Raw genomic sequence first — 10,246 nt, forward strand, 5'->3', positions numbered from 1 at the left:
AAGAAAAAAATACGAAATTATTAAAATTACTTTTAATGAACACCTCCAATAAGTGGAGTTTCATAAAAGTATAACTGAAAACGTTATTTTGAATATTTATTATAAATTGTTAAGAGCTTTAAAATGACAATAGGAGGAGTCAAAGGCATGGTCATTATTATGTGCTGTACGATGCAGTCTATAACGGTGTTACCATCTTTCGAACCTCCCACAATACTTTGATCCAGTGGCACACTTTTTTAATAGCATTCTTTCGGTGGTTCTATTATCTTCCAGAGAGGTATGCAAAATGTTGTATTTGATGAAAGTCTTAACAATCAGGTACATACATTTAGCAACCAAAACATGTAAAAATATATAAAAAAATAAGGGAAACATTTGTTCTTTTATGCTATATTGTTCTTTATTCTAAAATTATTTTTATTTTTAAATAACGCGAAATTTTTTCCACGATAAATTTTTGTCACTGACAAAAAAAATTTGTATCAATAATTTTTGTCAAAATAAACAATTTAATTTTGTAAATTATAAATTATAAATATTTAATTATATAAAGTGTAAAATCTGTGACTTATTACGAATACGTTTGAAAGAATTATTAAACACAGTTTCTATGGCCACCCCCGATCAATATGCTATCTGGGTTTCTCAGCAACCAAACACGATGCTTATGCACGTACAAGATTTGCTTATCGTACACAGAATTAAGAAGATTTAGAAACAGTGCAAAAACAAAAATTTTTTATATATTTCAACAGATTATAAAATATAGCAAAATGAGTTTTTCAACAATTGAAACAAGGTTACATTTTATTTTTTCGAGCTTGGTAAGTAAAGTGTATTTTTTAAATGGATTTACATTGTTATACAGGTGGATGAAGTTCGGAAAATCTCATGACTTCGTTTTTGTTGGGAAGGAAGTCATAGCAACGGCTTCTGGCATTTATGTGAGTTTTTTGGATCTGAATACGAGAGAGAGACGAATTGAACGCTTCGATAACAAAGAGAGAGGCGATGGTGCATCGTGTTTGGCTGGACATCCGGTATAGAATACGTACAATTGTTTATACTATCTATTTATTTAGATTATTGAATGTTTAAAAAATAACTGCTAAATAATATTTTTTTAATAAAATCAATATTTTGAATTTTTCTAGACAGTTTCCATGTTTTCCGTAGTTGAGAGAAAACATAATCCCAAAATATCAATATATATGTATCCGATGCTACAAAGGATCTCCAGGTGCATATTACCTGACAAAATTAATGGTTATTTATCCTGTTCTTTTGCTGGTACAGAGTATCTCATAAGCTTGACTACCTTCCCCGATTTTCAATTGATTGTATGGCTCTGGAGAACCGGCAAACACGTTGCAATGCTTAACACAAAAATAGACAATCTTAATCAAGAAATTTAGTACGTATTCAGTAACTTTCCATAATGCAATTTTTAACATATTAAGAGCTAGCATCTAGATTCTTTAATTTTTTTCGAGATTAAAAAATTAATAAATTGTTTAACTTTGCCAGTTGTTCACCTAATCCTCCACATTTGATATCGCAACTTGGAATTGATAATAATACACTCTCGATCTATCAGGTGCGTACGTGCTCCAAAATCGTAAGTATACATCATGTAAACGCACTACTTCCTGAACACAGAATTGTGTCTTCATCCTGGACATTAGAAGGAAATTTATTTGTCTCGGATGAATTCGGAAATGTATGGCTCGTGATGATAGAAGCTAATAAGTTGTACTCGGTGGTAAAATCGAAAATACGCGAACATCCAAAAAATAAGCCCATTGTTGTTACTCATAAAAGCGGCGTAATAGTTGTGAATCCCAATAGTGAAATTACGGTGTGTATATTAATAAATATTTAATATAAATGAAATGTTTAATTATTGTATAAAATTATAAAATTTAATATAGGCTAAAAACAGAATTAAGGGTATACATTTAAAATATTTTCATTTAAAATACAGTTTTTGCAATACAAGTGTATTTTATATTTTGTATTTCAGCGAAGCTGAATACAATATATTATAAAAGTATCGCTTATTTTGTATTTCAAATTGGAAGTTCGTAAGTTTTATATATTTCGTAATTCAAATAATAAAACATTGTCAACCTTAGTATTTAAAATGCAAAATACAAAATACAATTGTCTTACAAATACTGTTTTACAAATAAAAATATTTCAAATACAGGCTCAATCCTGCACTAAAAATACATTATTATTTTTGCACAAAGCTCAAATTTATTTTTTTATTGTATGATATTGTATTATTATAATCTAATTTTTATTTTTCAATGTATTACAATTTAATATTTTAGTTTTACAAGAAGACGTCTGCGGATTGGAATGTGGCGTGGAAATTCATTTGGTCGATTTCGACTTTCTATTCTATACAAGTAGGAAAACAACATTATTTCAAAGATGGGATTTTGCTTCATTCTAAAAACGGAGAAATTTTTGAGATTTGTACGCAACACGACAACATTCCTCATGTAGAAGTTATTTATACGGACGAAATTGAATACAAAGCATTGTTTTCTATATCTCAGCGTACAGATCACGTCGCGATGTTAGATCGATTAGATCGTCTTTGCATTTTCGAGTTATTGACCGGTAAACTGACAGCGAGATTATCTCTGAAGCATCACGGTGAAGGTAAAATCAACATGAAGAAATCTAAGCAAACATTTAATTTTTAAAGCATATTTAGACATACTTTTTTAATTAGTTAGATTACTATACTATATCATAATTATATATAGTGTCTTCTTCCCATTACAGTTCTTCATGTAGATTCACATCCTACTTTACCAATGCTTGCGTCGTGCAGCGCTGCTGGCAATTGCATACTAATCGATATCATAAAAGTTTCATTGCCCAAGATTTTTAATTGCTTCCATCTCTATGGAAACTCACTAGATAAAGTAAAATTTTCAGACCATGGCGAACTTTTGGGAATTAGCAATTCTCAAACTGGCATAATGTTCATTATTGGTAAACGATATAAACAACAACGTGTAAATGTTCTAGGATTTATAGAAATTGATGGATATGTAAGATTATATAAAATTATATTAAAATATTGTTTAAAATGTTACTTATTATATGATAAATTATGTAAGATAGATAGAGATACGTTAGTTTATATATTTTTGAAGAAAGTAATTCGATGTTTTCTTTTGCTTTTTTTGTAGATTACTGATTTTTTGATATACGAAAAAAGTTACGATTGTTTTGAGATCTTGATCCTAATAACAACTATTCCTTCTATGGCTTCGATCGGCGGTAACAAGGTAATTGTGTACACTTGCAAGAACTCGATCGAGTTCTGTACACATGCCGTTTGCATAATAGATATATCAAGACCTTTCAAGGCGCTCTATCATGGATGTAAGCCTCTGGACATATTGGGTGTACCTTCTTTGTCTAAACAGTTACATAAAATGGAAATAAAGGTGAATATTTGATTATACGTACAAATTGAAGTACCAAGCGAATTAAATTATATTTTTATCAAAAATACTTTACTTAAAAGCAGAGTAAATCAACATACTTAAATATTGATTAATTTAAATAATTATCAAGACTCTTACAGAAATTTAATATTTTCCAATTTAATATTAGTCAACTTAAATAGCTAATTGGGAAGTAAGATTAATTACTTATTTTGAACATTAAGAAAACTGAAGAACAATACTTTTAGTACTCAAAGTAATTAATAACTTATATATTTCAGTATTAAATTTCTATAAGGAAGTGAAAATACATCTTTCATGCTGTATACAAAGTTTTTAAATATTGTATATATAATCGTTATTTTAATTTTTTATCCTGAATTTTTTTTTACTTAAAGAAAATTAATTCATCAATTTTCTTTTATGCAGAATAATTTTCAAGACATCGTCCTCACAGATGCATTATTATCCATGCATCAGCTGAGAAACATTGGAATATATGTTACCGATTCTCGAATTGTGACATATGGATACGATGGCTTAATTATAGTTAGAGATAACATGGAACTTCACAAAGTGATTGCAATTTTTATGCCACACCATCGTACTCAAGGTGGCGTAAAAAGTGCAATTTCTTCGCAATTTGGAGAAACAATCGTTTCCCTCGGTAGAAATGGCGATGTTGTTGCCAATCGAATTCGGTATTTTATCTTTATTTGTCCCTTATGCATTATTAAAATCTCTATTTAGGAAATCATTATAAAAATAAATATAAATTAATTTAATTGTACGACAGCTTACCAGAGACAAAAACAAATTTAACAGAAACTGAAACTATGAATATAAATTTAACGATTGAGGATTTTACTTCTGATCCAAACGAACAATATGATCAAGGAAAAAAATCCTGGTTGGATAGTATAATCGCCGATAAATTGAAAGCCGAACACGAGGAAGTTCTACTTCTACGGGCTTCTATTTTAGCCGATCTTGAGAAAATTCAAACGCAAGTAATGTCTTTTTTTTAAGATATAATTTTAATTTAGAATTAAAATAAGTTTTGCAATAGATACGTGAGCTTCTCGATATAAACGAAAGCGAACCACCGAATGCCCGTTTGCCGATCTCAGCTTTTGATTTGGATCGCGAGGCTCGACAGCGGAGAATAGAAGAAGCTCGACTTGAACGAGACAAGTTACGTCAAAAGCTTGAAGAGGATTGCGCTCAACGAGATCAGGTGGCATCGAATCTACGTGAAATATTCTGGGAACCGCTGCAAGTTAAACCATGTGCTCTCAGATCAATTGGTGGTGATACAATCGTTCAAAATTATCCTCTCATCGCATCGACCCAAAAGATGAAGGGGTGGGATAGACTTTCTTCGGACACTGACGAATTTTTATACAGGTATTTTTATCTAATATCTTTTTATTTTTTTATTAACTATTTCTCGTATTCTTAATTAGTTAATTAATAATAAACGTAATAAATACCTTCTTTATTTTTTTAGTATAATATATGTTAAATAATGTAATAATTTGATTGATATTGTAATGTATTTAAAAATTTATAGAAGCAAATATTATATATTATAAATTTACGAATGTAAGATATTATTAAAATATTATAAAGGATAATAATTTTTTTAGTTATGATGTGTACGATAGATCAGTAGATAAAGAAAACGATTCAAAACGAGAATTTACAGTAATTTCCAATAAAGAATCCTTAACAACTAAGGCCGAAAGCAAAACGTATCAAACAGCTAAAAGATGGTACACACTCGCGGATAATGATGAACAATTGTGTATATCGGGTATCACAACGCATAAATGGATTGAGGAAAGCATAACTTCAACACATCAGTTATTGACTCCATGTGACAATCTCGAGGCTATCCTACAGAAAGATGTTATCATTGAAAATCGAGAGCGTAAATTAAAAGTAACAGTTGTCTTAAATTTGATTATTTGACTTAATTATACTACGCAATACTAAAAATTTATACTTATAATTATACTTAATTACTTCATCATAAAAACCTATATATCAAAGTAATATCAAAGTAATATCAAAGTTATTTTTTTTAGTTATTTATAAATATATACAATTATGTTAAAATTTTATTTTCTATGAATCGAATTTTTTTTAAACAGATGCATTTTAACAAGCTCTTCGAAGAAATGAAATGCGCAAAGGAATGCGTATTAAAATGTGCAAAGGAACGCATTAACAGACTTCAATATTGCGCATCTGAATTGAAGACGATGTTTGAAATAAATTCCGTTTTGGAGCCAATCGAGACTCCTTCCTGGAATGTCGACGAAATACCTGACTACGTAATTACCGTAAAAGATCACGAAGTATTTGAAAAGTCACAAGGAGAATTGAAAATAATGGATGGAGAAGATGAAAGTAAAGACAAAAAAATCAGCGATTTTTATAAAGTGGCTCTTGAAAAAATGATGGATGGTGTATTAGAACTTAAGTAAGTCGATCGAAATTTGAAAAGCATAAGGATTAATACAAATAGACTTTTGTATGTTTTCTAACAAAATTTGATATTTAATATTCAAAATAAAAAAAATGTTCTTAAGATGGGAAGACGAGGTAAAAAAGGAAATACCTATGCCGGATTGTCTAATTATGAAGAATCCTTCGAAATATACCGAAGAGGATATTGCAATTATCACATCATATAAGTCCAAAGTGCAAGCGCTGCAAAGAGAACAAGAAAAATATAAAGCTATATTGCAGGCTGATATTGTAGAAACAAAAGGTCAGTCGAGACATTTCAAAATAAATGTGTTTACTAAAAAAGAATAATCGTCTTAAAAATAATCTGCAGACTGCATGCTGATGTTTTTATTGAGATACGTAAAATATTTTAGACGCCTTGCAGAGAGACATCGCCGTATTCAACGACAAGTTAAAAGATCTGGAATTAAAGAAGATACAAATTGAAAGCGCAATTCTTCAGGAAAGACTGACAAGGTTACGTGCGATTCGAAGACACCGTACTATGGTTAACGGCAAAGAAAAAATCGCTCGTTTCACTAACGAGAAGTTAACACCAGCAATGCAAGAGGCACGCAGGCTCGTCGAGGAATGCAACTCGCTGGAAATGGTTGTGTCAGAGCTAAAAGTTCGATATGACAACCTCTGCAAGGCGGACAAACGTCAGGAGGCCAAGTTCCGTGGTGAATTCGCAGAGGTGAAGCAGTCGATAGTAGAACACTTGTTCAGGCACTACAAGAAGCGGCCCAAGACCAGTCGACTGACTACCACATCTGTCACATATCTGACAGAGGTAGCAAGATGCGTCATAAGTAGTGAGAAGTCAGACATCTTACCCCACGAATGCCTGGATTTTCTCAAAGGCATGGATGCTTTGGATTCAATGCCTCGAAATTTACCACCACAAATTAACATCGAATATTGGCAAATGATGTGTAGATTGAGGAGGATAAAGGTTGAAATGGAGATAAAGGTAAGAAAAAAAGAGAGATGATCACTTATTTATAAAAATATATACAATTGTTCTGCGTACATGTATGATAAGGTCAATTAAAAAGAAATCGAACTATAAAAATTTGAATATTTAGATAATTTAAATCTGGCTTCCATTCCCTTCAAAATAATTTTAAGTTGCGTGAAGACGTTTGTCTCAAAAAGACCGAAAACTTCAGTCAAAAACATTCAAGCTGAATCATAAAAGCTGCTTAACACGATTTAAAGATGAAGATTTCTAGAGAACGCTTGGCATGGCGGAAACGGCGGATTACTCTATAAACGTAAAAGGAAACTGTTTTAAAGAGAATAGAGGTCAGATTTAAATTAGGTAAATATTCAAATTTTTATAGGTCTAATTCCGATTTCTTTTTGATTAATGTATAGTAATAATTATATTAGATTGAAGATTTTGAGCAGTTATCCAAAAATAAAAAATAAAAAAATGTTAATTTCGATTTATTGATATAATATATAAAAGTTTCGAGATAAAATAGAAGTGTATTGCTTTTATTTTCTTTTTCATGTATAACAACTTTTTGAGCTGATTATAAAAAAGAGAAGATGTAACATTGCCAAAAAAATCGGATAATGTCGAAGGTAACATGTTGCGCGGTAGAGATGGCCGAAGCGGAGCAGACGCTGTCGTTTTATCAGAAAGCGATGCAGTCAGCTGATAACGCCGTGGCATGCAAGAAGGTCAATTTAGATGACAGGGAGAAATCCTTGATACAATTCGCGCAGGAAATGGAGATTCAACTTGTCTTAAAAATGGGCCAGATCGAGGTACCGCTGCAAGGTTGTCCCTCTGACTATGCAAACGCCATTTTCATTACGTGCGAGGAACTTTTACGGGTCAACGATTGTATTGTTGAAACCGGGAAACGTAAACTGGCGGCTATGCATAAATCCATGCACTTGCAGAAAATCCTATCACAATATAAATGGCAACACGTTTGCGCAAAGATGACAATGGAGGATTTGCAGCGGGACTTGAAGGATATCCGAGAGTTCAAGGTATGAAGATTTGCAAGAAAGCATTTCTCTTTTTATAAAGTGTATTATTATTATATTATTATTATGGTAATAATATAAAAATTTTTTTACATGGAAAGAACGGTTTTGCTAAAGTATTTAAAAATTTAACTATATGTAGCTAAATTTTTACAAACTTCAACAAAATTGTTTTTTCCATTCACACAATTCTATCATAACATAATTATTTAATATGTCGGAACTATATTGTTTATGTAATTTTAGATTACGAGAAATGTGCTCGAATTTTTGATCAACTCTCCCTGTAGTGTAAATTTACAAAGAGATTACGAAAAGATGCAAGTCAATTTGCAAATATTTCGAAATGTGAGTATCGATACGTTATTATTAAAACTCAACAAGTTTACAAGTAATTCGAGAAATTTAAAATCTATTTTCAGAAATTTCGTGAATTGTTGGAATTAGAACAAGCAAGTCTGAAAGAAGCGAAGCTGCGGATAGTTAAGTGGAAGAAAAAGAACGATAAGATATCGCAAGAGATCAAAACAAAGTCATCAGACGTTGAAAAGCGTCGCAGGTTGCTTGATGATCCGCATCGCAAGAGGGACGAAGAGTCTCGAAGGATAAGACTCGCGGCGATTGCGAGACGTACTAAACTCGTTATGAAAGCAGAAGCTAATTATGAGCAGCTGCTAATCTTACATGCTCACCTCGAGGTTTTGAAATTGCGAACGTATCCGACCTTGCAGTTTAAAACCGCATAATACTCATGTGTCGAGGAAAAAGATCTCATAGCGTTGAGAACGTCAGCATTGCGGCTTAATGTCAACTTAATTTTCTCGACATTAATTTATAAAAACTGTTTTTTTTTTCTGTTGAATGATAAAGTTATTCTATTTATGCATTCATGAAGAAGATTATAAATAGAGAGTATATCGTGCTCTGAGTATGAAACGTATCCTTAATTAGTTGGTTCACTAAATTGTAGATTTATGTAGATTTATGTGTAATATGTATGATAATGACGATAGTTTCGTATTACGTTTGTCATTGATGCTTATTATTTCGATCTCGATCTCATGAAAAATTTTATACGTGCAATAAAGGAAAATTATTAGTTCCGAGAAATGGATAAGGAAAGTCATATTACTGCGTTTAAACATTTCTTAGTAAAAATAAAAAAAAGATACCTACTCGTACTATATTTAAAGATTACAGTTGTTTATTTTGTTTGAAATCTGCAGAGGAAATGAGTCATCCTATAATTAACTAAAAATAATATGAGTAATTGGAATTTATAGATTTTGATGACCTTAGAAATAATTTTTAAAAATAGTACTTTCTGGAAAAAAATTTTAACGCCGATTTATGTTTATGGCCAATATATTCATTATTAGTTCTTATATATACCATCTTAAATATAATCTTAAGACGTCATAAGTAAATCACATATCCGTATTAGCATCTTAATATAATATGGTCTTAAAATAAAAATGAACTATGAAGACAGGCCTTTATCTAACAAGATTTAAAAGCAATACATCAATACTATTTTATTTGCGTTTTTCAAATAGCTTTGTACAACATATTAGAAATATATAATTCAACAACTAGACAAATTTTTAAAGAAAATAAAATTGCTGGCAAAAGTTTTAGTAAGTCCCAAAAATCTATATGTTTCTTTAGCGTCACAAAAAATATGTGTACTTTTGTTACAGTTTAATATTATATTTTTTATTAAATATTTTTTTACTATATTTATTATTATTTAAAAATAATTAAAATTTTTAATAAAATTTTTGACTAAATTTTTAGCTAAATTATATCTTTTACTTCTTTTCTAAGGGATAATAATTTTATATATGTATGTGTATTGTGTTTGTATTATATAGAACACTTGATATAAAATTAAATTCATGAACCAAGAATATTATATTATTTGAAACATCTAAACTTTGATGAATCCTAGACGCTCTCTATTATGTTTAACTTGATATTTTATTTTATCATATTTGTTCGTATCAGCATTATTTATCACTATTTTTCTAGAAAAAAATCTTGCTACAGCAGCAATCACGATATCATAATTATGCAATATTAACATGATTATCGAAAAACATTATAACCGATTATTATTTCTTTGTTGAAATATTTTGTGTAGTAAAGTTACGAGAGCTACTGCGAGATAAAACACGACAGATGTTAGTGGCACACGATAACGATATTATAACTAGGTCTGAACATGTATTTGAAATACTTTTATT

At 30.4% G+C, this 10,246-nt stretch overlaps 1 protein-coding gene across 1 annotated transcript; it reads left to right on the top strand.

Moving 5' to 3' along the window:
* Nucleotides 1–582: 582 nt before the first annotated feature.
* Nucleotides 583–9,093, top strand: LOC105154770 (cilia- and flagella-associated protein 43). Its single transcript, XM_087414369.1, is given in 16 exon segments — nt 583–1,043; nt 1,158–1,417; nt 1,531–1,861; nt 2,340–2,676; nt 2,803–3,074; nt 3,216–3,476; nt 3,906–4,177; nt 4,273–4,486; nt 4,546–4,883; nt 5,126–5,420; nt 5,633–5,964; nt 6,074–6,255; nt 6,368–6,966; nt 7,551–8,003; nt 8,247–8,348; nt 8,423–9,093. Coding segments are annotated over 16 exon segments (4,983 nt in total). The 5' UTR covers nt 583–632; the 3' UTR covers nt 8,747–9,093.
* Nucleotides 9,094–10,246: the final 1,153 nt, after the last annotated feature.

This window comes from Acromyrmex echinatior, chromosome 1, assembly GCF_024713525.1.
Source record: "Acromyrmex echinatior isolate Ae372 chromosome 1, ASM2471352v2, whole genome shotgun sequence".
NCBI classification, from domain to species: Eukaryota; Metazoa; Arthropoda; class Insecta; order Hymenoptera; family Formicidae; genus Acromyrmex; species Acromyrmex echinatior.